The sequence below is a fragment of the Pyrgilauda ruficollis genome, unplaced genomic scaffold, assembly GCF_017590135.1.
Source record: "Pyrgilauda ruficollis isolate IOZ18807 unplaced genomic scaffold, ASM1759013v1 scaffold31, whole genome shotgun sequence".
NCBI classification, from domain to species: Eukaryota; Metazoa; Chordata; class Aves; order Passeriformes; family Passeridae; genus Pyrgilauda; species Pyrgilauda ruficollis.
Genome location: NW_024524489.1, coordinates 4781813 through 4807319, shown reverse-complemented (window position 1 = coordinate 4807319; position 25507 = coordinate 4781813). Strand labels below are relative to the sequence as shown.

General features: G+C 49.7%; 3 protein-coding genes across 11 annotated transcripts; 1 reads left to right on the top strand and 2 right to left on the bottom strand.

Moving 5' to 3' along the window:
• Positions 1-3231: 3231 nt before the first annotated feature.
• Positions 3232-17112, bottom strand: ZC3H6 (zinc finger CCCH-type containing 6). Of its 7 annotated transcripts, XM_041474143.1 has the most exons (13): positions 16687-16810; positions 15158-15298; positions 12236-12416; positions 11835-11963; positions 11027-11282; positions 10687-10826; positions 10480-10596; positions 9468-9579; positions 8845-8954; positions 8112-8365; positions 7157-7659; positions 6527-6766; positions 3232-5660 (listed from the first exon to the last, which is right to left on the bottom strand). In XM_041474143.1, exons 4-13 carry the CDS (start codon positions 11910-11912, stop codon positions 4159-4161), a joined length of 3312 nt encoding a protein of 1103 aa, XP_041330077.1. In that variant the 5' UTR covers positions 11913-11963; positions 12236-12416; positions 15158-15298; positions 16687-16810; the 3' UTR covers positions 3232-4158. The 7 variants fall into 7 exon arrangements, with proteins under 7 accessions (XP_041330077.1, XP_041330076.1, XP_041330071.1 ...); XM_041474142.1 differs by lacking the exons at positions 15158-15298; positions 16687-16810 and adding an exon at positions 16981-17112; XM_041474137.1 differs by lacking the exon at positions 15158-15298 and having other exon boundaries at positions 16687-16821.
• Positions 17113-17173: 61 nt separating this feature from the next.
• Positions 17174-22133, top strand: LOC121357125 (translation initiation factor IF-2-like). Of its 2 annotated transcripts, XR_005955686.1 has the most exons (3): positions 17578-18331; positions 21722-21813; positions 21902-22133. XR_005955686.1 is itself a non-coding variant. In XM_041474161.1 (2 exons), the coding sequence occupies exon 1, from the start codon at positions 17174-17176 to the stop codon at positions 17849-17851; it is 678 nt and encodes a 225-aa protein (XP_041330095.1). In that variant the 3' UTR covers positions 17852-18331; positions 21722-21813. The 2 variants fall into 2 exon arrangements, 1 of the variants encoding a protein (XP_041330095.1); XM_041474161.1 differs by lacking the exon at positions 21902-22133 and having other exon boundaries at positions 17174-18331.
• On the bottom strand, positions 19758-24061 carry FBLN7 (fibulin 7). 2 transcript variants are annotated; one of them, XM_041474153.1, is made up of 7 exons: positions 23644-24061; positions 23383-23553; positions 22934-23059; positions 22713-22850; positions 22149-22286; positions 21001-21139; positions 19758-20884 (listed from the first exon to the last, which is right to left on the bottom strand). In XM_041474153.1, exons 1-7 carry the CDS (start codon positions 23954-23956, stop codon positions 20512-20514), a joined length of 1398 nt encoding a protein of 465 aa, XP_041330087.1. In that variant the 5' UTR covers positions 23957-24061; the 3' UTR covers positions 19758-20511. The 2 variants fall into 2 exon arrangements, with proteins under 2 accessions (XP_041330087.1, XP_041330088.1); XM_041474154.1 differs by having other exon boundaries at positions 19758-20790.
• Between the last annotated feature and the right edge of the window lie 1446 nt (positions 24062-25507).

Here is a 25507-nt window from a genome sequence, read left to right as displayed (position 1 = left end):
AGGTGGGTATTGTCCAAGAGTTGAACAATTTGGAGGCCTCCCTTCCCTCCCATGGGTTTCCCTGCTCCGATGGTGCAGGGGATAAGCTGGGTTTAGAATAACAACACTGTCAGGATGTCCAATGTCCTTCCAATAAAATCCTTTGGAATGTCTTTGAAGGGTGAAAGCAGTGACTGGGGAGAGCAGGGCCTCCTCTGAGCTGCTGCTCAACAACGTGCAGAACCTCATTCAAGCAGTCCAGCATGTCCTGAGGGCGGCCGAGGCGGCGTGTGTCAAAGTGAGTCCATCATGGAATCAGTCCTGGAGTTATTTGGGTGGGGAGGGTTGCTCCAAGCCCCATCCAGCTTGGCTTTGAGCAGTTCCAGGGATGGGGCAGCCACAGCTTCTCTGGGCCAGGGCAATTCCATGTTGTGGGAGTTTCTCATCCAGGTCTTTCTATGGGAGCTGGGATCTGGCTGCTGTGGGACTCCAGCTGGAGCAGATATTCCTCCTGGAATACTTTCACTTTGTGCTTGTCTCATGTCCAAAGCCCACCCTACATCATCCCAGGCATTGACTGTCCTTGAAGTCACCTTTACCTGGTCCATTCCCCACTTAATTTTTGGATCATAGAGCACCTTTATTTGGAATTAATCCATGGTATCCTCTTTATTCCCAAAAGCCAAATTCCCAAGAATTTCCCATGCAGCTGCCATCTACAGCCAGCTGATCTCACTGTAAAGTCTGTGGGAGCAGATTTTTCCTGGAAACAACTGGAAAACAAGTGCAAACACCACCAGCCTCTCCCTAAGGCAGCATTTCCATCTGAATCCCTTCCTCCTCTATAATCCTACTGCTTTTCCTGGGATCAGCATCTTTTTGAAGGAAACACATATTTTTTAGAATCCCATTTGCTGAACAGTCAGCCCCAAGGGTGACAAAGCTCCTCCTGTGCTTAATTAAACTTAGCACTTCCTCCATTTGCCCATTTTTCACTTTGCTGATGCTGAATTAATTAATTAATTAATTTTTACTATCTAGATCCCAAAGTCCTTTATGACCTGGAAATTTCCCTTTGGAAAATTCCCTGCTTATCAACAAACTGCCCTCCTTTCTCTCCCTGTAAGAAGCTTTTGAAGCATTCTGAAGCATTTTGAAGCATTAAGAAGTAGCAATGCTGTGTGGATCACGCACACATTGGCACATCCAGACTTTTCCATAATTTAGGATGCACAGGGATATATTAAACCAATTCCTTCATCCAACAGGGTTTGGGACAACCCCCAGCAGACCCCGAAGAAGAAGAAGTTGCTGCTTTCTGCCAGCAGTGGAGGAAAAACCTGACACAGCACAGAGCCAAGGAGGCTTTAAATTCCGACCGGGATGAATTAGGGCTCCGGAAAACTCGAGGGGCAAAGGCTGAGCCCACCCTGATGTCTGTGGTGCAAGAGCAACCCCCTCGGAGCAGGAATATCCCAAAGCATCCCAATCCTAGGAAAGGACATACAGTTATGGACAGACATCTGTAAATCCAGAGGGGCTCCTTGTCCCAGTACCGTTGGAAGCAGAGGAGGAATACTTTCAGTGTGAAGGATTCATGCTGGAATTTTTCATTGTGGCAGGAAAATCTTGGAACAGGCTCTGTGGGGAGGCCAGGAATCTTCTGGTGAGTGTTTTATCCCCAGGTGGTGAGATGGGATGGACAGGGCTCTGGAGATCCTGATCCAGTGGGAGGTGTCGGAGGTATCCCTGCCCATGGCAGGGGGTGCAATGGGATGAGTTTAAGGTCCCTTCCCACCCAAACTATTCCAGGATTCTGTGATCCAGAGATGCTCAGGCTTTGTGCCATCTTTCAGCCTTTCCTCCTTCACATATCCAGGGATACAGCAGTGGGGAGTGTTTTGTCTTACCTGCTGCCCCTGAGCCTGCAGATTGCTTCCCAAAATCCCACTCAGCACCAGGATTCTCTCCTATCCAGAGTAAACATTCAATCCCCAAGATCACATTCAATTCCCAAGATCACCTACCTCACTTCCAGAGTGTCCTAGACTGGTTACACTGCTGCTCCTCTATCCTGGCTCTCCACATGCATCCTTCCCAGCCTCAGGATCATGAGCTGTCCGATGGAAACACTGTTCCATGCTGGAATTCTGCAGGAGAGGTGGAAGGCAGCCTCCCCTGTGGAATACACAATCCAACACCACAGCAGATCACAACTGGCTCCATGGTGGCTGCAGCCCATTCCAGCCCACCTTGGTGTCCCCCACCTGCATCCCAACCACCTTCCCCAAACCAGGAATTCCATTACATGCATGGCAGGAAGGAATCTCCTCCGTATTCCAAGAAAAAGCAGCAGCAGGCACACTGCAGAGTCTGGGAAGCTATCTGCAATGGATAAAGCAGGGGAGGGAGGGAGAAAGGCAGGAAGGAAATACACATGGAGACAACAGGCTGTGAGGATTCACAGGCCTTTGTATCCATGTCCTATTTCCACACTATTTTTCCCTGCTGGCTTGGTTTTTTGAAGAGAACCTTGACCAGCCACACCAGTGAGTAGATGAAGAAATAACAGACTACTAATAAAGCACTAATGGGTTACTCCAAAATAACAACCCAATTCCATGTCTATTCTCTACTTTTGCTACACAAAAAAAAAAAAAAAAAAAAAATTAATGGAATTCCTGCTCTGGCAAATCAGGAAGGCAAACTGAAACCACGAATGCCTTCAGAGATGCCTCCTCTGCTGTGCAGGAATCACAGGCTTCCCTTGGCTCAACCATGCAAGGCAAAACCTCAGAATTCGGGATAAACACTCTGCTGTCCCAGTGGAAACACCACTTGACCAACAAACAAAAGGAAAAGGTCCATGACCATCACTTGGCCAAGGGCAAAACAAGAGGAAAAGGTCCACCAAGGAAGATACTTAAAGCAGAGAAACCTTCCAAAGGAGTGGGAAGCAGATGATTGATTGAGCGGCCAGCACATTTTTATTGGAAAAGCAGCTGGCTAGGAATGACTGCACTTCCTCTGGACAAAAAGCAGCCCCAGGAGGTCTGGAGGACAGTTGTGCTCTCCCATGCAAAACCTGGGGAATTCAAGACATGCAAGATGTTCCATGATGGAAAATGGCAACTCTCTCCATGAGACCTTGGGATCAGGTACAAAGTTATGTTAAAACCCCACAAACCATCCCAAAAAGCCCAGCTTTAGTCCCCCTCCTCCCAGGTGCCACCGTATGCACACGGAGTCGTCTCCAGGAATTAACTGTACCCTTTTTAATTGTTTTGTTAAAAATGTCGTCGAGACACCATGAATACAAGTACTGCAGTTACAGCCATACAAAAAAAGCAATACAAATTAAGCAGCTGAATACAAAAATACATTGAAATACATGAACACCACAATGGAACTCGGAGCACTAAATCCCAATCGTGTAGGCGTGGAAAAAAATTAAATAAAAACCTTTTTTTTTTTCCGTATTAGACAATGTAGTTTTCTCCACTTCGAACAGTTACTTTTGCTAGTTATGTACTTCACAATTTCTTCTATGTACAGCATAGAATAAAATACTTTTAAAAGATATGACATTTTTCATCCTCAATATGTGATATAGTCTCTTTTACACTAATATTGACTGCAGGAATAAAAACTGTCCGTGTCTTACATCAACTCATTGGAAAAGGAGGAGCGACGCTTTCCTTTGAATTCATTCCCGTGAGGTTTTCCATCAGTTCAAGGGTTTGGCAGTCCTGGAACGGCATCTCTCCCGGGAATTCATGTACATAATATTGCTTGGATCTATACAAATGTGGCAATCGGATCTAAGTGGTGGTTGGGAAAGAGGCAGCTCACACATATACAGCTCTGGGAATTTTCCATGACTTATTTACAATGAAAGTGCTTTTCTCAGCTCTAACACGATCCGGGGGGATTGGTTTCCTTTCTACAGGTCAATTATTAGTCTCCCTGAAATTGGAAAGAAAAAGGATTCTCTAGAAAATACCACAGCTTTGCAAACACTCGAGCGTACTGGAGAACTGCGTGTGGTTCGGAGATTAGCAGCTGAAAAGTGGTGGGAATTATAATTTAAAAATAAATAAAGCCAAAAGAGGTAACCCAGGTACAAAACAGCAGAGAACTGCAATACCCACAACGGTAAAAAGACTCCAAAGCCGTCTGCTAACAAAACGGGGAAGCAGTTGGATCGAAAGTCTTGAAAACATCTTTTAAGGATTTATCATCCGACTCCCCGTTGGGATCGCTCTCCGGGGCCTGCGTTACCTGTCCGGGCTGCCTCACCTGCCTTGGGTCGCTGTACTGGGGCCGGATTAATCCTGACAGAGCCTGGATTGGGAGATTATGGACGGCAGGGGCAGCGCTGGAGTGTTTAGCCTGAGATTTACTGGTGCTGTTTGCCTTGTCTGAAGCAGCTTCTGCTGATCCTTCCGTGGGTTTTTCCGTGTTGGAGGCAGCCTTCTGCTGGGACGCATCTTCCACGAGACTCGGCTCATTTTTACTGGAATTTTTCAAAATACTTTTTTTCTGGTTCTCTCCATTCTCTCCCGAACTGGCTGGAGCCGTGTCCGAGGATGAGCTGTGATCCCTGGGATCGTACAAACTGATCCCACTCAGGATGGAGCCGGGAGTTCCCAGCCTAACACCACTGGATGATAATTTGGGTGCATAGGGAGGCAGAGCATCGGGGTCGGATTTCGGAGTCGTGGCTTCCGAGGGCTGGGATGAGCTGGCAGCAGCTCTGGCGAGCCGGGGGTCAAACTTGGGAGGGTGGGAATCCTTCCCGACTCCATGGTGAGCATCTGCACTTGACAGTCTATGGAGTCGGGGATCAACGTTCTTTTGCAAGCGAGGATCCCCCAGTTTGCTGGAGCTACTGGCATGGGAATCTGTGGATGGATCCAAGTAGCCACCCCGGCCCACAAGACTGTTTTTGGCCTTGGCAGCGAGCCGGGGATCAGCTGGCATCGCGTTGGGGTGTGGATCATTCTTCAAATTCCGCAGCTTATTCAGTCTCTGGTCAGCAATGAGTGGAGGGAGAGGTAAATTGATGGAAGAGACGGGGTCGGGTTTAGGCAGAGGGATTGGGAGCAAGTCCTCGGGGGCCCACACAATGTGCTTGGCAAAGTTGGGTTTCATCAGGGTCACATCCATCTTAATGTGGCTGAACTGCCGCAGCTGGGAGCGGGGATCCCGTAACGTGACGCCCGGCAGAGGTTCCAAGGGAATGAGGAAAGCTCGTTCCCTCAGCTCTCTCTCCGAGTCCTCCTCGTCATCATCCAGCCCTTTCTGCTTGACCTTCACTCCGGCGTGGGCGTGGTGCAAATCCAGCTTGGCCCCGGCCAGGGAGGGGCCGGGATGGCCGCCCTCGCTGACCTTGTGCATCCGCGGATCGCGGGCCAGCCGGGGATCCAGGGACGCTGACTCCGAAGGCTTCCTGGGATTGGGCCTTGGAGAGGCCCGGAGTCTGGGGTCAGCAGCCTGAGGCCCCACACCTTTGTCTTTTGCCAGCCTGGGATCCGTAGGCATCCCAAGCATGTGCTGCTCTGTGGAATGTTGTTGCCGATTCCTAAAGTTTTCGCTTTGTTTCTTTAAGGTTTTGAGGATTGATTTAACACTGCTCCCCTCTTCCTCCTCACTACTGGAATACCAGTTGACATTGTCATCTAAAAATCAAAGAAATGCCACAAAATTTAGATTATTCCAGCAAATAATTCTTAGAGGATCCAACACTCCCTAACAGGAAACTCCTCAGTAAAGTCAAACTGAAAAGATCTGATATTAAATCACTCCCAGTGTCATAAAAATCACAACCTCAAATGACCAACATCCATTTAATCAAAGAAATGCCATAACACAAAAACCTGGAGGTAATGGAGATAGAATGCAACACAGCCTGGGAGTGTCCCCATACCCTCAATATTAATTTGGGAAAGTAACCTGCTTTCAAACAATCCTTACTGGAACTAGTAAAAAACCATATCTAAAACCTGAGTCTTGATAGGAGAAGGAAAAGTAAAATGGCCCCTTGCAGTGGTCTTTAATCCAGGTAAATTACGAATTTGCTGCCTTACTTAAACCAAATTCCAAAGTTTGTAGGAGAAGTTGAGATTCAGGAAGGGAAGAAATTACAGTATTTTATTTTAAAGGATATCAGAGAAGCAAAAAGCTGCTCTATAGGAAACAGATCAAGAGGTGCACCTGAAGAAACAGGATAGAGAATGCACTTCCAGTCCTGGCAGTGAGAAACAACCCCTCTGGTCCAACAAGGGATTTTCCAAAGTAATTATCAACCAAAGGACCTTTTAAAAGTGCAACTAGATCCAAAAATTATTCATTGGAGCCAGGATGGAGTGAACCTACACTAAGATCCTAGAACAAGCTGGGAAGAAGAGCTGAAAATACTGAGCTGCTGCTGCTTCCAGTAACTATTCCCAATAACTGTGAACAGTGACACGATGTGAGTCAACGTCAAGCGATTTGCTGACCACGGCCATTAATATGATGAGAATTCCAGCCAAATCCTGCTCACCTTCATCTTTGCTCATGGCCCTCTGGCCCTGGCTGCTGGCAGAGTCTCCATCCCGTTGGTGCTTCTGGCTGAGCCTCACATACAGGGCCTTCTGCATGGCGGGCAGGAAATCGGGCACGTTGATGCCCTGGTTGTGGCCCATGTGGCCACCCATGCAGTCCGACTCGCCCCCGCCCGGGTGTGACTCCGGAGCCATGAGGTGAGCCTGGTGATCTGTGAATTCTCCGTGCCATGCTCCATCTGCAGGACAAAACTCCTGTTAGCAGTTATCCTATAGTAATGTTGCAGCTATAAACATGGAATCATGGAATGAATTGGGTTGGAAAGGAGCTTAAAGGACATCCAGTTCCATGCCATGGCAGGGACACCTTCCCCTATTCCAGGCTGTTCTAAGCCACATCTATCCTGGCCTGGAACACTTCCAGGGATGGGGCAGCCACAGCTTCTCTGGGAAAACTCTGCCAGGGCCTCCCCAGCCTCATAGGGAAGGATTTCTTCCCAATATCCCATTTCACCCTAACGTATAACATGACTTAACAACGCAACTGAACAGCACCAGCTGAGAAAGCCAGAACACTGAAGACATTCCATGAAGTTTCTATCCAAAATTCATCCGGCAGATGTCCTTACCTCCAGAATTATTGGCTGGCTGGAAGTTGTGTACAGCTTGGTGGGAATAATAGTTGTCATAGAAGTCAGCCGGGTTCTGCATGGGCTCGTACTCCCCGGGCATCTGCTGGTACTGTGGCCCCGGGGGGCAGTGATTGTCCCTTGGCATGTTCACCATGTGTCCCTGCACTCCAGGGGAATTGTAGGATCCTCCCATCCCTGGCGGGGTGAGAGGTGGCCCACCCTGCTGCCCCTGCATGGGCATTCCAGTCTGGTTCTGCGGGCCCATGTATCCCGGGGGAACGCCCTGCATGGGGGGGCTCTGCGGCATTCCCGGCCCTTGGGGGCCTCCGCAGGGATGGTGCCCAGGAGAGCCGGGGTGCATCGGGGGCCCGTTGTGTCCTTGGGACATGCCAGGACCTGGCCCTGGACTCGAGCCTGGATTGTACATGTGCTGGGAATGTGGGTCGTTGCCCTGGAATGGCGGCCGCGGTGGTGACGCGCTGTTGTAGAAGCTTGGTGGCCTGGAAGCAGAAGAAAATCAAGGAATCAAATTTTGGACCTAAAAACACCAACAGTTTGGCTCTCTTTGCCCCCTCCCACTCTTATTTGACCTGACACTGGATAGAATTCCCAAAGGAGCATTATTTTCCAACTACACCCATTCCACATTCCTTAACTTGGCCAAAACCACTTTTCCAATATTTGCTCATCACCACCAATTCTGCCCAAAAAAAAGCCAACTACAAGAAGACTGGAGCAGGGAACAAACTGCTCCACCTGCAGATGAAGATACAAACAAAGAGTCAACTTCTGGAAGGTCAGGCCTAAGTTCCTGTCTATGGAAAACAGGAAATAATCCTGGTATCAACTATCTGCCAGATCCTCAACTTAGCCCAGAATCCTGACAGGAACAATGATTAAAAATTAAATTATGAATATCCAGGAGAGTTCTCCCCAGAATTCCAACACCTACTTCTTCCCAATTTTGTGTGCCAAATCCACAGTGGGCTTCACAACAATTTCAAAAAGAGATGGGATTTTCTTATAATCTCCTGAAGGATCCTGGTAATTTTCCATGTCGGACTCGGAGAAGGGATATTGCTCCGGAGGGGTTGGCAGGAGTCCGACCCCCGGCGGGGGTTTGGGAAGTGGAACAATGCCCCGCTTCCGGAGTTCCTCCAGCTCCTTCTCATCTTCATTTTGGGGTTCCTCCTCATTATTCAAAACCTGGAACAAAGCCATGTGGCAAATATTTTATCAGTTTTCCATATTCCACAGTTCAATTTAGTCTTGCGCCTTTTACTGAAATATTATTTCCATATTTAAATAAACAACTTTCCTGTTATTTGCTAAAATACTGCTGGATACTGACATCCAACTCAAAGGAATTCTAAACCCATTTTTGGGAGTTGTTTTTCAGGACACCAAATCCCAGCCAAGAAAATACTTCTCTATTTCAGGAAGGAACAATTTCCCAGAAGTCCACTTCTTTCAAACAGGAGTGGAAGGAATTATTTCAAGATTCCTCAAGTTTTTAGTGTTGGATTCACACCCCTTTTTTTAAAACCTGGTGGGCAATGACTGGAGAGGGAATATCCCAATAAACCAGAGCTCAGAGCTTCCCAGAGCACATGGAAAAGGCTCCTCCATCCCTTCCCCACTCCAAGTGCAGCAATCCCAATATTCCCAGTACTCAGATCGCTCACCTTATCCAACAGCTCCTTGGTTTCCGCAGTCAGGGGTGCATGAGAGAATTTGCATTTATCTCCTTGATAACACTTTGCTCCTGTGTGGTAGAACTTGCAGGGGAATTCATGTGAGGAAGGAATTAAGGATTTCTAACATTTTGGTAAGGTTGCAGAATTCAGCTGGCAGCTACCCCTCAATTCTTCATCAGGAATTCATTGTTATGGTAGGAATTTTGGAAGCTAACAACCAACTTACCTTTTACTTCCATTTAAAATCCTCCTAAAAATGACATTTTTGTGGCCTTCAGATTTAATTTTCCAGTTGTGATTAAAAAGGGAAAGGTCTCAATTCCAGAGGAAAACACCAAAATAATGACAAAGAGGAATAGATCAGGGGTTTAAAGGTGTGGATAAATGTATCTAAAAGTCCAGGGATTTTATTTTTGAAAATGTTACAAATCAGTCATTTAATATTTAATTTTTCCGCTGAAGTATTTGAGAAAAATAATCTTGTAATTTATCTACACAGTGGATGGCAGAGTCTTAAAAGACATTCCTTTAGAAATCATTTATATGAAAATAAATAGAAAAGAATAGAAATTAACATTTCAGGTGAATATAGAAGTACTTTTAAAGGATATTGTGCAAGTAAATGCAGTTCTCTCCTTTGGTGCAGTAACCCTGGATGTAAAACTTACAGATTTCCTTTTTCTTTTCAATCTCTGCATCATGATCAAATTTACACTGTTCTCCCTATAAATAAATTGGAAAAAAAAAAAAAAAACCATTGAAATGCTGAGAAATTTAATTCCATAGTAAAAAGAACATCCTCCTCAGCTGAATTTAGATTTTTCATCTTTACCAACATTAAATTCCATTATAAGCAATAAAAAATTGTAAATAGAGGGGGGTCTGAACATTGAGAAAATTCCTGGATTGGAATTCAAAGGAACAGATGGAATGGTGACAGAAAACAAACCCTGTTCTCTGCCTTCACCTAGGAATTTGCATTAAAAAGGCAATGAAATAATATTTTATTGAATTGCTTTAATATATTCTGTTATTCTTTAGGATTATTTTGCTGGATGGGGGTTTGGGAATTTTTTTAGGATTTATTTTCCTGAAAAAGACACCAAGGGCTCTTTCAGTCCCTTCTAAAACTGAAGGTGGCAGCAAATAGTCATCTGAGCCAAAGGTATTTAAAGGCAGCAAGAAACACATTTCACTTTTATTTCTACCATTTGGGTAACAAACAGAAAATTCCACTCCTAAATCCCAAGGAACCAAATAAAAATGAGAAGCATTCAGTGGTTGTGTTTTCTAACAATCCCACTTTTTAAAGTTTAGCACCACAAAGCAGTTTCCAAATAAGCAGGAAATAATTTAATATATTCAGGAATTATTGCCTGTTTAGATTCCATACTTGTGAGAAATTATGGCATTAGTACATTATCATTCTCAGGGTAAGTTTAAGATGTTTTTATTAATAAAAGCATCAATTTTTATTATAATTTAAATCAAAATGTGTAACAGAAGGGGATGTTTTTCCACAAGTAATTCCATCTAGAAATCCTTAGCACACCAGAAATCAAAATATTGAGTTTCAACACCCAAGTTTGCTAAAAATTTATCTTAAAAAATAATTAAATTTACCTTAATGCACCTCCCTTCAAGGAAGTATTTACAGATCTGTTTGCCCTTGTGCTCCACTGTGTGCTGGTTGATGAACTCCTGGCTCATATTAACCCATTTCTTCACTGGTTTGCCATCCTGGAAAAAAAAAAAATCCACATTTTATCAGCTCCTTCTTGGAGCACTGGTGATGCAGATATTGGGAATAAGGACTGGAATTGCAGGTACCTCATGGAAGCCATCGGATCCTTTATTGCCACCTCTGCCCCTGCCGCGATCTTTGCGCTTCAGTTTCTTTTGCATTCCACGCCCTCTTCCAACGTTGTAGTTGTTCCCTCGTTGGGAAATGCCTGGAAAACAGGAATAACCTCATAAAAGGATCACAGAAATTAAGGGAAAATTATTCTCTCATGGCATCAAAGAGAGACAAATGGAATAAATTAAATCCCTCCCTTTCTACTGTTGAAAATGTTATTTCTGACCAGCCAAAATATCCCAGGAAAACCATCCCTGGCAGCTTCCCTCATCCAAGTCTCCACCCCAAAAATGCCACCAAAACTCCCCTTACCTTTCTGGATCCCTTTCATGCCCTGTTTCTTCACTGGTTCCTTCGGGAATGGAGGTCCCAAATCCCCACTGGAAGTCTCTTTAGCTTGTCTGTACTGTTTGAGCTGGTCAGCAAAATCCTCATCCTTTTCCTCCTCGTTGTAATTGCCAAAGTTTTCGTCACTGTAATGACTGTAGTTGTCATATTCCTTACTTTTGACATTTTTTTTATGCTGCATTTTCTGGGAACTCATGTAATTCCCTGACACGTGTCCATGCTATAAGGAAAGGCACTGCGTTAGGAAGCAATTCCATATTTCCAAATCCCACCCCTCCAAACTGCTCTAAAAATCTATTTATGGAGATTTTTTTATCATTACCAGAACTGCCCAAAAAAAGTATCAGTAAGACAGGGAAAATCAGCTATTCAGGAAAAATTAATAATTTTAATTCACCAGCTGAAAAAAGCCAAGAAAATTGAGCTCCCAAAAAGCAGGATCAACTTTAGATATTGAAAAGTGGCTTTTCAAGAGTTTTGTCCTTTGAGTCCAGCCTAAATCCAGTGCAGGCAATAAAAAGATTCCTTAATAATAAAGATCCCTTAATTCCTGATGCCTGATGGAAGAAAAATTGGTATCAGGCTTATTTTCTACCACAGATCCTGCTTTACATCTGGGAATCTCCTCAGGGAGATGAGAACTGGATGTGCTTCCAGAAATCCAGGAGAACAGGCACAAGGATGGAGCCAAACTTCCAAACCCACGCTGTTTATATTTGTATTTTTGGAATGTCACCTCAATAAGGACATGAGGAATGAGTTTGAAACTTCCTACCTGACTGAAGGAGGAATCATAATCCCTGTAGGAAGAGCTGCTGCTTTTTTTGTGGGGCCTTTCCGTGCGCTCCATGTCGGAGTCGTGGCTGTAGTCGGAACTGTCATCGCTGGAAGGGGAGTTATGCTAGAAAACAGAACAAAAAAGCTGGGAATTTTGAGGAAATCATCTTCCTTCCATAAATATAATGAGCACAAAAGTGATAAATTTACATTGTGCATCTTATCCTAAAAACTGGTTCAGCTTCCAAGTCCTGGGCTTGACTTTGAACATTTAAGACCACTTTAATTCTTAATGGTAATAAAACCATTTTAGTTCCTTTGCCAATTTCTTGGATCCTTGTCATGGACACCCCTAAATCAAATCAGCACTTCCAAAATATTGGGTTTTTCCCTAACCTTATGCTTGTCCCGTCTTCTTCTTTTGGATTTTTTCTTTTCCTTCTCTTTTTTGCGTTTTTTCCGGGATTTCCGGTGGCCTTTCTCGTTTTTCTGTTTATCGTCCCCTTTTGAGCCGTGTTCCTTCACATCCTCATAGGCTGCATCATCTATTTCCCCATCTTCCAGCTCTCCATCTTCCCTGGAAGAGGGATACCAAGAAGACAATAAAATTGCATGTTATCATCCAGCTCACCTGTCACTGGAAAAAAACAGTTATGAAGTCTGAAGCAACCCCAAGCTGTGATTTTTGGGATAAATGGATATGCCAGGGAGAAGACACGACTGCTATATGACTTGGAATTTTTTGAAATTACATTAATGAAATAAAACTGGAACATTAATATCCCTGAAACACCTGCAGCTATCCCAAAAATCCAATTATGTTTTGATGATACCAGTTAAACTCATTCCCTCAAGGATCAATTAAAATATCCTCTTCCATAAAACACCTACAGAAAATGCTCCTTGGGAACAAGTTGTTCCCATGTCCCAGTTCCTCTGGGAATTACACTCATGGATTTCCACTTCTGGGATCCACATCCAGGACTGGAATAACTTTCCAAGTAAACCAGTCTCAGTAATACAATCCCTTGGATTGCATGGCAGAGGGAAGATTACAAAAGTCCTCTAATCTCTAAAGTTCTTTCCACAACATCCAAAGCATTTTCCAAGGACTGAGCTTCAAGAATGAAGGAAAAAAAAAAAAAAAAGAAAAGGTGGGGGGAGAAGGAAAAAGAAGGAAAAAGAAGGAAAAACCCAACAACTGGATAAATATGGATTGAAAAGATAATGGTCAAATATACCATTTCTTGGAAAGTCAATTATTTTTCAAGGAAGTGCCAAGGCAGGAATTCTCGTCTGGTTTAGCTGCTTTTATTCCCATTTCAATCCCAAACTGGAGCTGTGCACCAGGAAGGGAGAGCAGAACCTCCTTCTCACAAGTTCCCCCCTCTCCCACAACCTCCAGACACTTGGATCTAGATGGATATGTGAAAATAATCCCAGAAAACATTCCCACTGTCTGAGTGGATTCCTAGAGCAGCTCTCAAATGGATCAGAAAGGCACAGAAGCCAAATGATCTTCCAGGGAAAAGCAACCTGACGAAATCCCTGGGCAGTTCCACAAATATTTGGGAAGGAAGAATGAAAAAATCCTAATTCTGGTACTTTAATTTTATTTCTAACCTCCAGACCTGGATTTTAGCTCCCCTTCCTTGACCTTATTTCAGGTCATCCTTAAAAATAGAATTCCTTATGCCCAAAGAAGATTTACTCTAGAAGCTCCTTAAGTCCAAGATCCAAACCCAGGATGCATTTTCTGAAATATTCTGGGAATCTTTAACCTCAAACATTATTGAGGTTTTTAAATTTTCATTCCCCATCTTTTTATTTAAAAACAATTTTACTTTAGGTTAAAATTTCCTGATGGCTAAAATTCCCCAAATTTTGATACTAAGGTGCTGCTTAAGAAATTAGGAATTAATAAGGAAAATAACTCCAAACAACAGAGAATTTTCACTGGGAAAATCAAATAAAAGCAGAGGGTGGCTGGGAGCAGTAAAAAGTGAAAGTAAATTAATTTCAAGCTATTTTCTGGGAAATCTGGCACTGATTTGTGTGTAAAGAAACTTGCCTCCAACTTTTTCCTTACCCTGCCATGGATTTACCCACACACAACCAAGAAAGCCTCACAAAATCCTTGCAGAAAAAATCTTTCCAGGACCTCTGTGCTGGAAGGCTCAGACCCTTCATCACCAAAATATTGTCAACAACAGGAATTAACTAAAACTAATTAAAGAACATTCCTGTCTTGAGAAAACTGCATTAAAACAACCTTCCAAATTGGAATATTCAAAGTGTGGACAGACAGGGTTTTAAAAATTATTCTTTTAAAAATTATTCTAAGTAATTTCTTTATCATTCAACAGATTCCAAACCCAGGATGCATTTTCTGAAATATTCTGGGAATCTTTAACCTCAAACATTATTGAGGTTTTTAAATTTTCATTCCCCATCTTTTTATTTAAAAACAATTTTACTTTAGGTTAAAATTTCCTGATGGCTAAAATTCCCCAAATTTTGATACTAGGGTGCTGCTTAAGAAATTAGGAATTAATAAGGAAAATAACTCCAAACAACAGAGAATTTTCACTGGGAAAATCAAATAAAAGCAGAGGGTGGCTGGGAGCAGTAAAAAGTGAAAGTAAATTAATTTCAAGCTATTTTCTGGGAAATCTGGCACTGATTTGTGTGTAAAGAAACTTGCCTCCAACTTTTTCCTTACCCTGCCATGGATTTACCCACACACAACCAAGAAAGCCTCACAAAATCCTTGCAGAAAAAATCTTTCCAGGACCTCTGTGCTGGAAGGCTCAGACCCTTCATCACCAAAATATTGTCAACAACAGGAATTAACTAAAACTAATTAAAGAACATTCCTGTCTTGAGAAAACTGCATTAAAACAACCTTCCAAATTGGAATATTCAAAGTGTGGACAGACAGGGTTTTAAAAATTATTCTTTACTAAGTAATTTCTTTATCATTCAACAGATCAACTCACATCAAACTATTAACAGAATTCCTGCTGCTGCACAAATTGATTGGGAATCACGAGGTTGCCAGTATGGGTGTTGCCTGCAGTGAACTGGTTTTACTGGTCCTACATTTGCACACCTGATGTAACACAAGTTGGGCCTTTTTTGAAGTGAATGAACTCATTTTACAGAGCTAAAGTTTTAGAAAAAGTACAAGTTATGATCTCCCACGTCGTGTGTATTGTTGCTCTTCACCTCATAAATTAAAACATTACAAAGCAACACTTGTAAATTAAAATTAATTAGGTTGTTAGGTGGCACTTATTGGCTCTATTTCACAATTACCAGTGTCACAACTGGTTGTACTGGTGGGAACAGCTGGTGAGAGGATGAGAACTCCAAGCTGGAAAAACTCTGCTCCCAGCACTACCCGGAGTCACTCGGGCTTGTCCTCAAGGATTTGAGAACTCCAGATATTTTCAATCCCTGAAACAGTGAAAAGTCACAGCCTGATTGCAGGAACTCCACAGCACAGCTCTGCCCCAGCTCCAGAGATCCCAGCGGGTTCCTGGTGTGCACTCAGAGCGTGACACAACTTCCACCCCTGCCAAGGACAAGCAGGAAGGGGAAGACAAGACCCAGTAGCTCTGGGCTCTGCCTTGGACTTGCACTAAACCCCAGGCCCATTTTAGGGATCACTTCCCGAGGACAACCAGGAAGTGGAAAACAAGCACCAGCAGCTCTGGGCTCTGCCCTGGCCCTTGCACTGAATCCCAGGAGCATTTCCCAAGGACAAGCAGAAAGGGGAAAACAAGCACCAGCAGCTCTGGGCTCTGCCCTGACCCTTGCACTAAACCCGAGGAGCATTTTGGGACCACTTCCCAATTTATAACACAGAACTCGGGACTCTTTTCTCCAACGAGGAAACAGTTTTGCATTTACCCACAAGCTTTTCTTTTTGTTGTTCGTCTGTTTGTTTGGTTTTTTCCCAGTGTTTCCCTGTCCTCTGAAGTACCACAAATGGTTGTGGAGCTGTGTGGGAGGAGGCCAAGCCCTGGGAATGCCAAAACCCCGGAGTTTTTAACTCCTGCAGCTTTGTCAGGAATGCTCAGGGTTGATGTAGGCTCAAGCACTGGTAACTGCCACCCTGGCACAGTATTTTTGGAACTAGTTAGGAAGGCCAGAGCTGCCTGGAGAAAGGATTTGAATTTCCAGCAGCTGCAGGAGAGAAAAGGAGGGAGGGAAGGAGGGAGGGAGCAACAGAGGTCCTTTCACCAGGAACAGGACTCTGGGTTTCTGCGCATGGGGATTGAGAGGTGGCAAAGATAACGTCAGTCAGCCCTTAATCTGCATAAAAAAGATCCAGTTAAATGTGTAAGGTGGAATCTGGCAAGAAAATGACGTTAAATATGGCTCTAGTGAGAGATTGTGGTATCAACAAAAACAGCCAAAAATAAAAAACCCGCCCAACTCGGAGCACCCTTTCCTGCCTGAGACAGAGAACAATGGTGACATTCAACAGACACCCCCTGGAAAGTGCAATTTATGGAAAGAATGGCAAACAGCCCCCCTTCCCAGCCAGAATAAATCAATGAAGATGTAAAAACGCATGCATTCCAAAAGGAAAAATTAAAACCTTGCTAAAAAAAATGCACTTTTAATGCAGTGACACCCCCCTCCCCAATTTGCATTCCCCACCACCACCACCCCGCTCCAGCCTGAAGGTGACCTGCCCCCCAAAAACATCGTTAACCCCCTCAGGCACATTAACAGAGCATCATCATCAGCATCAGCATCATCATCATCATTACCAGCATCACCCCACTAAGTACCACCATTATGAGAAGCGGAGAGAGAGAAGAATGTTACTCGACCTTTCGTCCCCTGCATGTTGCCTGTCAGAGTCGGGCATGTTTGGGTCAAGAACTGGGTTTGGGGGTTTGGAGAACAGGCTTTCAAAGGCCATTGTGCCTGGCTGTGGTGTGGTGAGGAGGAGGAGGAGGAGGGAGGTGGAGGAAGGCAGGGCCCCGCCGCTGCCCGCGGTGCGGAGCGGCGGGAGGAGGCGGCGGCGGCGGCGGCGCGCACGGCCGCGCTGGGGGCGGCTCGGTGAGGAGGAGGAGGAGGGCCGGGCCCCTCAGTGAGGAGAGATGATGAAGGTTTGCACTCACGGTTACTTAGTGAGACACTAACGGGCACTCAGCGCCCGGGCCCGGCCGCCCCGCGCGGGCGCTGCGGGGAGGCGGTGGCGGCGGCGGCGGCTCGAGCGGCAGCCCCGGGGCACAGGAGAGCGGGAGGACACACACACGGGGGGAGGGAGGTGCTGCTGGCCGGAGATGGCGGCCCTAATTCTTCCTTACAAACATGGCGCCCGCGCGAGGCACTCGCACAAAATGGCGGCGGCGGCTGAGGGAAGAGAAGGAGGAGGAGGAGAACGGCGGCAGCAGCAGCGGCGGCAGCGGCCCCCGGCGCTTTGCCCGCACACGCTCGCTCAGCGCCCGCGGCCCGCACACGCCGCCACCGCCGCCACAGCGTCTTCCGAGCCCGCCGGGGCCGCGATGTCGTCGCGTCCCCTCACGCCGCCGCCGCCCGCCGCGCTCCTCCTCCTCCTCCTCCGCCGCGGCTCTGGGCCCGCCCCCCCCGCGCGCCGCCATTGGCCGCGGCCGCGGCGTCTCGCGCGCTCATTGGCTTTCAGCCACGCCCGTCAACCTCGCGGCGACGTCACGCGCGGGCCCCGCCCTCCTCCGCTTCCCCTCGGCCGCCGCCGCCGCCGTGCGCGCGCGAAGGGGGCGGGGCCTCGCCGCGCGTGGTGTCACGTGCCCCGCGCCCGTCACGTGGTGGCGGCGTCCCCCCGGGAATGGTGGGGAAAGAGGGGGGAAAAGGGAGGGAAAGGGGGAAAAGGGCGGCGGCTTCCGCCTGGCGAGAACCGGGACGGGCACCGGGAGTAGGAATGGGCCTCCCCTCCCGCCACTGCGTCATGGCCGCCGCCCCCCCTCCCCTCACGCACTGTGGGCAGCGCCCCCTGGCGGCCGGTGTGTGTGAGGGGAAGCGGCCCGTGCGTCATTAATTAGTGACGCTCGTAATTAAACCGAGAGTGTGTGGCCCCGGGGCGGGACAGAAGCGGTCCCTGGAGTCGCCGTCGGGGTCAGGGCGTGATAAAACCCGCGATAAAGTGGTTCCAAGACAGTCACTTAATAAAAATGCGGTGGGCGAAGGGAAGACGTGTTTGTCAGAGTCACTTCAATGACGTTTAATCAAAACGTTCCCGGGAAAAGTTACATTTTTATCCTGTCCAGGCTGTTTCCCTGCCTCTCGGGGCTTTTCAGGACACAGAACTCGGCTTTATTCGGTGCTAGCAACCGAATAAACTTTATAAAAACAAGGCGGAACGCTCGCATGGATTCCCATGGCATTCCGAGCGGGAGGAGCCTCAGATCCTTAAGGGAAGAATCTTCTCCCTTGGGCCTCGCACACCTGAGCAAGGCAAACAGGACCCAGGGTCCAGATCATCAGGGAAATCAGGTAAATCCAAGGAAAAGGCTGGAAAACAGCATTCCCACAGGGGACGAGGTGGCGGCGGCTGGGGAGCGTCATTAGGGCTGCTTAGGACTAATTATCCCCATCAGCACAGGTGGAGCCCTGGAGCTGATGCCCACAGGACTCAGCACCATCTCTCCAGGCCATAGGCAAGGAAAAAAAGGGATTCTAAATCTGGACTCGAAGGAAGAATCCTAAAGTTTTGGTTAAATATTCTGGGGTGAGAAATGGTGGTTTTGGGACAGCACATCTGGGGCCAGCTGTGCCCACCGAAGGGAAGCAGAAGCATTCCTGCTATTTTTTCAGCTCCCAGATATCGTTTTCCCAAATGAAAGCTGTGTTTCAAGACCAGAAGAGCCTCGCTCTGCAAATTCCGACCTCAGGAAGTCTGAAAGATGCCGGAGCGGCTGCTCTGGGAAGGGAAAAAAAATCTCCTTTAGTCAATTGGAATGGCAGCCAGAGGTTGAGAAAGGCAAAGAGCCGAACTTAAACTTTTCCAGGGCTGGAAGGGAGAAACCAGCTCACCCTGGCCTCGGGAATTAGGAAAATGTTGTCAGTTTGGGATGGTGCCGCAAGGAAAAGCCTCCGGAGCGTGGTCCAGGCGCCCGTCTCCAGCTGTGTTATCCGGAGAAAGCAGCAGATGGAAACTATTCTGCCTTGTCAGGAGCTTGTCCTCTCCCAGATTCCTGGTTTTCAGCTCCCAGATTTTGTTATCATCCCACAGCAGGGTCATGGCCTGTTGGAGGAGCATGTCCAGCCAGGCTGGGAAGCGGCAGGGAGAGGAGCAGCCGTGCTTCTAGAAAAGCATTTTCTCCTAATTTTTGGGGATATTTTTGAAGCACTCTGGAGTTTTCCCTTCCCTCCCCCAGCACAACCCTGGGATACATTTTCCTGCCCAGCTCCACGTCCAGCCGGAGCTCCCGCCAATCCAAACATCCTCCATCCGCCGACAGCAGCCCTGAATGTCCCTTCTTGTTCTGCTGGAGAGATCCAACCCCTTCCCAGGCTCCTATATCCCCCCAAAATCCAGGAGCTCAATCCCCCAGAGGAGACAAATCCATCTTGGGAAGTCTCTTTCCCCAGGACAAGGAGTGGGAATGGTTTTAGTGGGTGCAGCTCAGCAGGATGTAAGGGAGTGAGAATTCCCAGGGGAAACAATGCTCAGGGATGAGGATTCCCAGGGTGAGGATTCCTTGGGGGGAAGGATGCTCCAGGCTGAAAATGCTCAGGGATGAGGATGCTCCGGTGGGAATGAGCCCCCTGCTATTAGCCAGCCCCTCCCAAACAAAACGCAGGAAAATAAAACCATGGATAACAGGTTCTTGCCCTCCCAGACCCCAATTTCCCTTGGACTGCTCCGGGTGAGCATTCCCCCATCCACACATCCATCAGGTGCTTCACTCCAGTGACATCCTTTACATCATCCTTTAATTGTACTAAATCCAGTGGGATGAGGGAACATGCAGAACATGCACAAGCAGGAGGGTGAATCCCCATGGGAAAAGCTGAATCCCAGCTCTTCTCAGCATTCCTACGTCAGGATGGAGGCTCTCACTGATGAAGCAGGGAATATTCCCACCTCCACATGCAGCTGAAGCTCTGCTGTGAGGAGGATCCATGGGGGATCCCCATTTGAGAGGTTTAAGGAGCAGGGATAGCCCTGGAATTCCTCCTTTGCCCCACTTGCCAAGGAGGACACCCAGGTGGATGTTCATGGAGTGCTCCAGCTCTGGTCAATCCCAGGGGATTGAGGCACCAGACCTCGATCCCCACAGGCTGCCAGGGGAATTCTCAGCATCCAAAGGGAAGTGAAGTGTGTTTTTAGGGAGCAGGACTGGGTGCAACAAGGGAGGGGAGCAGGAAAGGCCACGAGCCTCCCTCTTCCCACACACTTGGCTTCACTGCTTCCTTAAGGAAAAAAATGGGAATTCAAAGGAAATCAGGGCTGTGGTTTCCTTCAGGGCTGTGGAGCCGGGATGAGGATGGGGCTTCTCACTGCTTGTCCACCTCATTTGGTGGTGTAAATCCACCTAGATACGTGTAAATCCGCATGGGAAGAACAACTTTGGGACAGAGCAAGGATTGAGCCGGATGTCTACAGAGCAGCTCCAGCCTGGACTTCCCCTGGGAGCCGCGGGATGCCGAGCAGGGAGCAGGAGCCACCCCTAGAACTCGTAAGCCGAGACGAAGAGAGTGATTTTGGAGAGGTGCTTGGCCTGGAACGCGCGATCCAGGTACTCGGCCATGTCCACGTCCACGTGGATGGTGCGGGGCCCCTGCAGGCTCTGCACCAGCAGCAGCTCCCCGGTGTGCCGGTCCGAGCGCTGCACCACGAAGTGCCCGCGGTTGTTCCCGCCCGCGATGCCGAAGCGGAGGCTGTCGGGGCCCGGCCGGCCGGGAGCCGCCGCCGTGGCCATGCGGAACAGCGGCGCCGGAGTCTGCAGCTTGGAGGGAAGAGGGAGGTAATGGAAGGAGATGGTTTTGGGGGCCTGGTGGCACGAGCGACTCTCCATGGGGCACGGGTTGCGCTCGCACTGGCTGCAAAAAGGAAAAGCAACGGGAGATTTTTCGGGAACGTGGCCTCCGCGCCCCCCACCTCGCTGGCACTGGATCCATAGGGATGCTGTGCCGTGGATTTTGTGCCCCGCACTTACAAGGGGGAGGTTTTGACGTAGGAGACGTTGCCGGCGGGCGGGGGACACTGGGGGGTGACGCACTGGAATCCCCCCCCGGTGTTGATGCAGGTGCTCCCGCTTGTGCAGTTGTCCTGGGATAGGGAGCACTCATCAATATCTGGAAAACAGGGGCGGGAAGCGGGGTCAGGGCCTGGAAGCCTCCAACTGAGCTCACCTTTCCATCAGAAAATAGGCAAAACCACCTTGAAACAGGTTAAACGCGATCCAAAAAATATGGGAGCATCCTGGAATTCCGTCTTCTCTCCCCAAGGTCTGCCCCAGGCCAGCATGGGTTAAGAGCAGCTCTCTGCCAGCAGGAAGACAGCTGCTTTTCCAAACTTTCTGCTTGATTGTTTGGAAACACCGTCCCTTTTTATTTACTGAACACCCGTGGGACGCATGGCAGGAGCTGGAATGCAGAGGATTTGCTGGGAGCATTAGTGAGATGCCACGGAATACAGGAAAATCAGGAAGGAATGGGGAAATAGGGATTTTCTCACCCTGAACTGCAGCAATCAACACTTCAGGGCACAAAAAATTCCCTGTTTTACAGGAGCCTTTCAGCAGTTTTGGCCTCCCACCATTCCCACCCGCTGCCTTCCACCTGCACCCCAGTTTCCTTGGATTGGGGGAGATGCTGCCACTCTCTGAACTGATCATGGAATTCTGGAGGTTTAACATTACTTTTGGTTTTTTACAGGAATTCCCTGCTCCAGGAACATCCCCTACAGCCACAGTGGGATCATCTTGAAGGAGGTGCAGACCCAAAGTGTGGCTCCATCATCCAGAGAAGTAAAGGAGAGGGGAGAGGGAAAGGGATAGGAGGGAGAGGGAGAAGTGCAGCCATGCTTCCAGAAAAGCATTTTATTTTCATTTTTAGGTTTTCTTTTGAAGCACTCTGGTGGAGTTTTCCCTTCCCCAGCACAACCCTGGGATTCATTTCCCCACCCAGCTCTGCATCCAGCTGGAGCTCCTGCCAATCCAAACATCCTCCATCCGCTGCCATCCTGCAAAGCATCACTCCATCGCCCCCCTCCCCTCTATACCAGCCTTTCCCTTGGATATGGAGAAAAAAGTGGGGGAAAATGGCAGAGCACTTGGGACCAAGGGGATTCCAGCCTCCTCACCTTCGCAGCTCTTGCCGTCGCCCAGCAGGACGTATCCGGCGGGGCAGGAGCAGTGGAAGGAGCCGGGAATGTTGACACAAGCGTGGGCGCAGAGCCGGGGTCCCCCTTGCTGCTGGTACACCTCGCACTCGTTGAGATCTGCGGAGACAGGGATTCACAAGGTCTCACTCCAGCCTCCTGGGAAAATCCAGGGAGCGAGCGCGGGCTGGAGGAGCGGGCATGAGGTGGGTTGGGAAGGGGCTGACGGCAGATTCCAGGGAATGGGAGCAGCAGCACGGCGGCTGCTTGGGGGCTGTGACGCGCGGTGTCCCGCAGAGGGCGACACTGGGTCCAGTTTGCACTCAGCCATCCATGGCTTGGATCAAGGAGCTGGAGCCTCCTGAGGGAGCTTGGAGCAGCCCCCGCTGGAGGTATTCCAGAACCAGCTGGACCCAGCACATCCCGTGCCGTGTGCTCTGGGATGGTGGGGCTGAGCCGCTGCGATCCCTCCCAATGTGACTCCGTGACACTGTGAGGGGATCAGGCACCGAGGCAGCCGCGCAGCCCTCCCGTATCCCGGCTCACCCTGGCAGATCCCGTTGGAAGCCGTGCCGCTCATGTGGAAGCCGGGATCGCAGCTGCACTGCTGGGTCTGGGCGATCTGGGCACAGCGGGGCTGCCGGCTGAAGGCCGGGTCGTCCGTCACGCTCCAGGTGGGAGGAGCTGCGGGAAAACGGCGGGATGGGGAGTTGGGATGAGGTGGGGGATGAAATACTCCCATTTATCCCCCAGCAAGGGTCACCCACCAGTCTGAGCCTGGTACTGGCACGTGGCTCCGGTCCACTGCGGGGGACAGAGGCATTTGAAGTGGTTGAGACCCTCCAGGCACGTCCCGCCATTCTGGCAGGGGCTGCTTGAGCACTCTCTGATCTCTGCGGGAAAAGCAGCCACATTCCATGTTATCTCCTTTTGGGAAGCAAGGCTCAGGAGTGCTGCACACACCGGGATGCTTTGGTACCCTGTGGCACGTCATAGCCAGGATACCATTTCCCCTCATCTCTCCTGCTGAGCTGCTCCAGCTGTAATTCCCAGTTTTCCTTAAGACAGAGAAATCCCAAAACCATGGGAGCTGCAGCATCCCTGGAACTTTGGGGGGTAGCTGTGATCCCTCCCCATTTGAGCACCTCGATACCCCCCTGTGTTTATATAAATCCATTTTCCCAAAGGATATTCCAGGGCAGGCAATGAGCAGTACCTGCACAGCGGGCCTCCTGCCCTGTCCAGCTGCCGTTGGCCTGGCATATCCGTGTGCTGGAGCCCAGGAGCTGGAATCCTGGATCACAGGCGAAGTGAACCTCGTGATCCACCAAATATTTGGTGCCAAACTTCCTCCCATCGGCAGGGGCTTGGAGGGCAGGACAGGTGGCTGCAAGACCATGGAAAGGGGATGAGTTTAGAGGGGGCCCTATCCTTCCAAGCCACCCTGTTTCCCTGGAATGCTGTCCCAGGGACTCACCGGCGGGCGGCTCTGGGGCAGCCTTGGCCAGGGAGGCGTGGATGGTGCTCAGGCGGCTCCTCACAGCGCGCAGCCCTTCGGAGAACCGCGTCTCCTGCCCCTTCAGCAGCTGCTGCATCTGCCGGATGGCAGCCAGGAGCTGCTGCCTGCTGAGGCAGCTCTGCGGGAACAGGGATAGGGAAAGGGATGGGGACCTCCCTGTGCTGCCCCTCCTCCCAGGAGCCAACCTGCTGCCCGTGGGAGGAGGCCGGAGCGGGAGTTCCGCAGCATCCGATGTTCCCTGAGCGCACTGACTTTGTATTTTTCCCTGCATTTATCCAGATCCAGGAGTTTTTTCCACCTAGGCCTGCACTCCAGGCAGGACTGGGATCGCTTTGTGGGAGAGATGCTATAACTCATGTTTCATCCTGCAGGAGCTCCAGCCCTGTCCCACTTCCACATGACAAAAGAAGAGGAAAACAGCTGTCTTGTGAGCTCTGCCGTGGCCAGGAACGCTGGTGGGACTCCTGCCTGCAAACCGATCGCTCCCACGGGACTGACTCATGCCGGAGACGGGCACCGTTATTATGGGATTCCTGCGGAATTGACTTGAAACCGAGGAAAAAGAGCAAAGCCGTTCCCAGAGCCCAGAAATCTGGGGAGCGCAGTGAGGAGAGAGCGCACAGGGTCTGGGCTGGGGGGCTATGGAATTCCAGGAAAGCGAGCGGAGGTGGTGGGCTCTGTCCCACCTGGTCGAAGGGATTTCTTCCCCCCTTTCCATAACAGCACTGTGGAATGATTCCCGTTTCCAAAGAGCTGCTGAGGGTGGAGAGAGGACAAACACAGCAGCCCAAGCAATGCGCTCGGTGTCCTCTGCTTCCTTGGGAGCAGGTTCGGGGGTCCCGGGCTGCCGGGGGGGATGAGCCGTGCTGTGCTGGCAGCTCTGGAATACCCCGAGTCCAGAGGAAGGGAGGCAAAAGCAAATAGATGCTGGCGCGTCGCTGGCTTTAATAAACAGCTCTTTGTTAGGGCTGGGTTTAACTCCGTGAGCCAGCGCGAGCTCCGGCGGGATGCTGAGCCATCGCAAAGCTGGAAAATCCCCCCCCAAAAGCCCCAAACGGGGATCCTTTGCTCCCGGTGTGCTGGGGGGGGGCAGCTTCAGGCGGGGGGTAAGGGCGAAAAGAGCCCAAAAGAAGCCGCGCGCGCTTTAGGCGCGGCTCATGTGCAGTTTGAGCGCGGGCTGGGGCTTTGCCCACCTGTTTGCCGGGGCAGCGGCGCGGGCAGCGCTGCGGGGCTGTCGGGGCTCACGGCAGCGGGCAGCGAGCGAGAAGCGGAGAGGAACCCCGCGCCCCCCCAAAGCCCCTCCCGGGGTCCCGGTCCCCCCTCACCTGGGCGGCCGGCGCGGCCGGGAGCGGCCCGCGCTCTCCCCGCCCCGCCCGCGCCGCCCCCGCGCTGCCCCGTGCAGGGGACGCGGCGCTTCCCCGCCCCGGCGCCGGGCCGGCCCCGCGCATCCCCCGGGACACCGGCCGGGCTCTGTGGGCATCCATCCCCCGGGACACCGGCCGCGCTCTGTGGGCATCCATCCCCCGGGACACCGGCGGGGCGTTGTGGGCATCCAACCCCCGCGGCTGGGGCGCGGGAGGGTGGCTTTTCCCCCAGGAAAGCTGTTTCTGGTGCTGCCGAGAGCGGGCACCGTGCAGGAGCCCCTGTCAGCCCCCCGGCTCCCGCGGGGACGGGACCACCCGCGCCGGGCAGGGAAACCCTTTCCCAGCCCTGCGCCCCTCCCCAGCTCTGTTCCCCGTTTTCCAGCGACTGCACCCCATCTCAGTCACTGCATCCCTTTCCCCAGTCCCAAAATGCCTTCCCCTGCTCCTGCAACCCCCGC

Coding starts and splice junctions, on each gene's coding strand:
- ZC3H6 (XM_041474137.1), bottom strand. CDS start 16,778: ATGGCCTTTGAAAGCCTGTTCTCCAAACCCCCAAACCCAGTTCTTGAC. Junction 8,366..8,844: donor CCAAGGAGCTGTTGGATAAG/GTGAGCGATCTG, acceptor GCTTTGTTCCAG/GTTTTGAATAATGAGGAGGA. Junction 7,660..8,111: donor GCACACAAAATTGGGAAGAA/GTAGGTGTTGGA, acceptor TTCTGCTTCCAG/GCCACCAAGCTTCTACAACA.
- LOC121357125 (XM_041474161.1), top strand. CDS start 17,174: ATGGCGCCCGCGCGAGGCACTCGCACAAAATGGCGGCGGCGGCTGAGG.
- FBLN7 (XM_041474153.1), bottom strand. CDS start 23,956: ATGCAGGGAAAAATACAAAGTCAGTGCGCTCAGGGAACATCGGATGCT. Junction 23,554..23,643: donor TGCCCCAGAGCCGCCCGCCG/GTGAGTCCCTGG, acceptor ATGGTCTTGCAG/CCACCTGTCCTGCCCTCCAA. Junction 22,287..22,712: donor TTCCAACGGGATCTGCCAGG/GTGAGCCGGGAT, acceptor CTGTCTCCGCAG/ATCTCAACGAGTGCGAGGTG.